We start from the raw sequence: 2,272 nt of genomic DNA on the forward strand, positions 1-2,272 counted from the left end.
AACCGAAGTTCGGCAAAATAAAAATTTTCGAAATTGCATTGCAAAAATTCTTTACATAGACCAGAGATGACGTCGAATTTTTATTTCTGGTACGGTCTAATGTACATATACATACATACATGTATACATATACATATGTATATCAACATACCTTGTTTAATAAAAGTCATCTACAAGTTTGTAGCAAATGCGCTATCGCCCAAGCCTCCCCCACATATATGTATATACATAGATGTCTGTATGTATGTATGTATCTATGTATATGTATGTTAGATGTACATATATTTTTAGATGTTATACACAATTCCCTTTTTATACTTACTTCAAAGCCCATATAAATTCTCTTGGTTTGCCAAACTAAAAGCTCAGTTTATTTTCATCGCTCTGGCGAATGGTTTGCGCGTTTATTGTTCTTTTCAAAAAATTAAATTGCAACTCATATAAAAACACAAACTTAACAGCTTCTACGTTCGATGTTGCTCTACGTAATCATTACCGGTCTGGCTTTTATTGCCGCCTGGCTCTATAAGCTCAATCGAGATTATTGTGTAATGGCATTTTTTGCAAAACGCTTAAAAACAGTAGACGGCACGCCGCTGGAGAATATTGTACCTCAGGCGAAGGCAGAGACAATATTCGCAAATGTTTTCGATTGTTTTGGTGCTGATAATGGTTCGTTTTAGAAGCGAAATATTAAGCGAAATATTTACATACATTTGTGTAAATTTATTAAATAATTTATCTACTTTACAGTGGCACTATTCGAGAACAGTCGCATTTCGGCTACAACTTTGAGAAAAAGTTATGTAGAATATGGTTTATTTACGACTTTTTATAACATAATCACCGCCGAAGATGCTGAGCTACTGCTGAATGATAAGAATTTAATTACCAAAGGCATAGCATACTATTTCTTGGAGCCATTTTTGCACACAGGCTTGCTAACATCAACAGGTACATAGGTGCTTATGCGAAAAAAAAAATTTTTTTTTGAATAAAACTACCTCAACATTTACTGCACTTTAGATAAAAAATGGCAAACGCGCAGAAAATTATTAACACCTGCATTCCATTTTAATATACTTGGACAGTTTGAGGAGGTTTTCAAGTGAGTAATTACTGAATATGATACATTTTTATAAATTTTATTATGTAGTGATAACACCGTGCGACAGTCAATTTGACACACAAAATCATATACTGGTAGTACAACTACGTTGTTGGTCTTTCTCTCAGACGTCAGTATTTTTGTTAAGGAATTTGAAATTTCAAAAATATGATTAATTTCAAAAATTATTTAAAAAATTCAGGGCAATGTAAAATAATAAAAATTTCTGTAAAATTGAAAGCTTAAACTTGTTGGTGCACAAGGACGAATAGGTATGGAAAATTGTATTCTTGAATATCTTTGAAAATTTCAATATTTATTTTTAAACAAACTCTTTGTTTTGAACTAATATATACACGATCACATCCTCGAATTTCGCCCTTTTTACTTTTTTTTTTAGCTATCAGCTAAAACCTGTTCGTTCTTGTAGCCCAACAAATTTAATTTTTCTTAATTGAACAAGGTATTATGTTTAATTTGGTACCCACATTGTTGTTATCTATTGCACTCTTCTTCTTCTTTATTGGCGCTATAACCGCCTAAACGATTTTGGCCGAGTCCAATACAGACGTTTCTCTTCTGTGCCAACTGACGTCAATTGGAAATGCCAAGTGAAGCCAAGTCCTTCTCCACCTGGTCTTTCCAATGCATAGGAGGTCTTGTTTCGCCATAGATATAGAATATCGTGAAAATTCTTTTTTTATAACAAACTCTAAGCGCGAGTAAATTCAGAATTCGCTAATGTAGAAACTTGAGAGTCGACATTTCGTTACACGGAGGCTTTCGCTAGCGGGACTTTAACGGTCATGCTCAAACTTTCTTTATTATTTCTATGGACCGTTTTTGTATGGAAAATTTAGCAGCAACTGGCGACTCAGTAAAAATTTTGTTATGTTGAGTTTTTATTTCATCAAGGTTCGTTATATCGAGGTTTCACTGTATTTAAAAGCTTATCAAATCAAAATCTAACCTCTAATTTATTAAGTTATTATTTTTCTGCCTATTTTAGAGAGGAAAGTCAAAAATTCGTCGACCAGCTAAATAGCATTGATACAAACTCAATCACTTTAAATGAAATCATACCGAAATTCACATTAAATAGCGTTTGTGGTAAGTAATTGAAATTCGTAAATAATAACAAACAAGTAATTTTTAAGCAAAAAA

General features: G+C 32.5%; 1 protein-coding gene across 1 annotated transcript in view; it reads left to right on the forward strand.

Moving 5' to 3' along the window:
• Positions 1 to 381: 381 nt before the first annotated feature.
• Positions 382 to 2,272, forward strand: part of LOC118743209 (probable cytochrome P450 4p3) — a gene marked incomplete at its 3' end in the record, with an annotated part of 62,705 nt that continues 60,814 nt past the window's right edge. The window contains 4 exon segments of the mRNA XM_036475767.1: positions 382 to 672; positions 754 to 954; positions 1,027 to 1,108; positions 2,118 to 2,218. Of these exon segments, the coding sequence (XP_036331660.1) occupies positions 474 to 672; positions 754 to 954; positions 1,027 to 1,108; positions 2,118 to 2,218 (583 nt within the window).

This window comes from Rhagoletis pomonella, unplaced genomic scaffold, assembly GCF_013731165.1.
Source record: "Rhagoletis pomonella isolate Grant_MI unplaced genomic scaffold, Rhpom_1.0 Rhpom_scaffold_00007, whole genome shotgun sequence".
Taxonomy (NCBI): Eukaryota; Metazoa; Arthropoda; class Insecta; order Diptera; family Tephritidae; genus Rhagoletis; species Rhagoletis pomonella.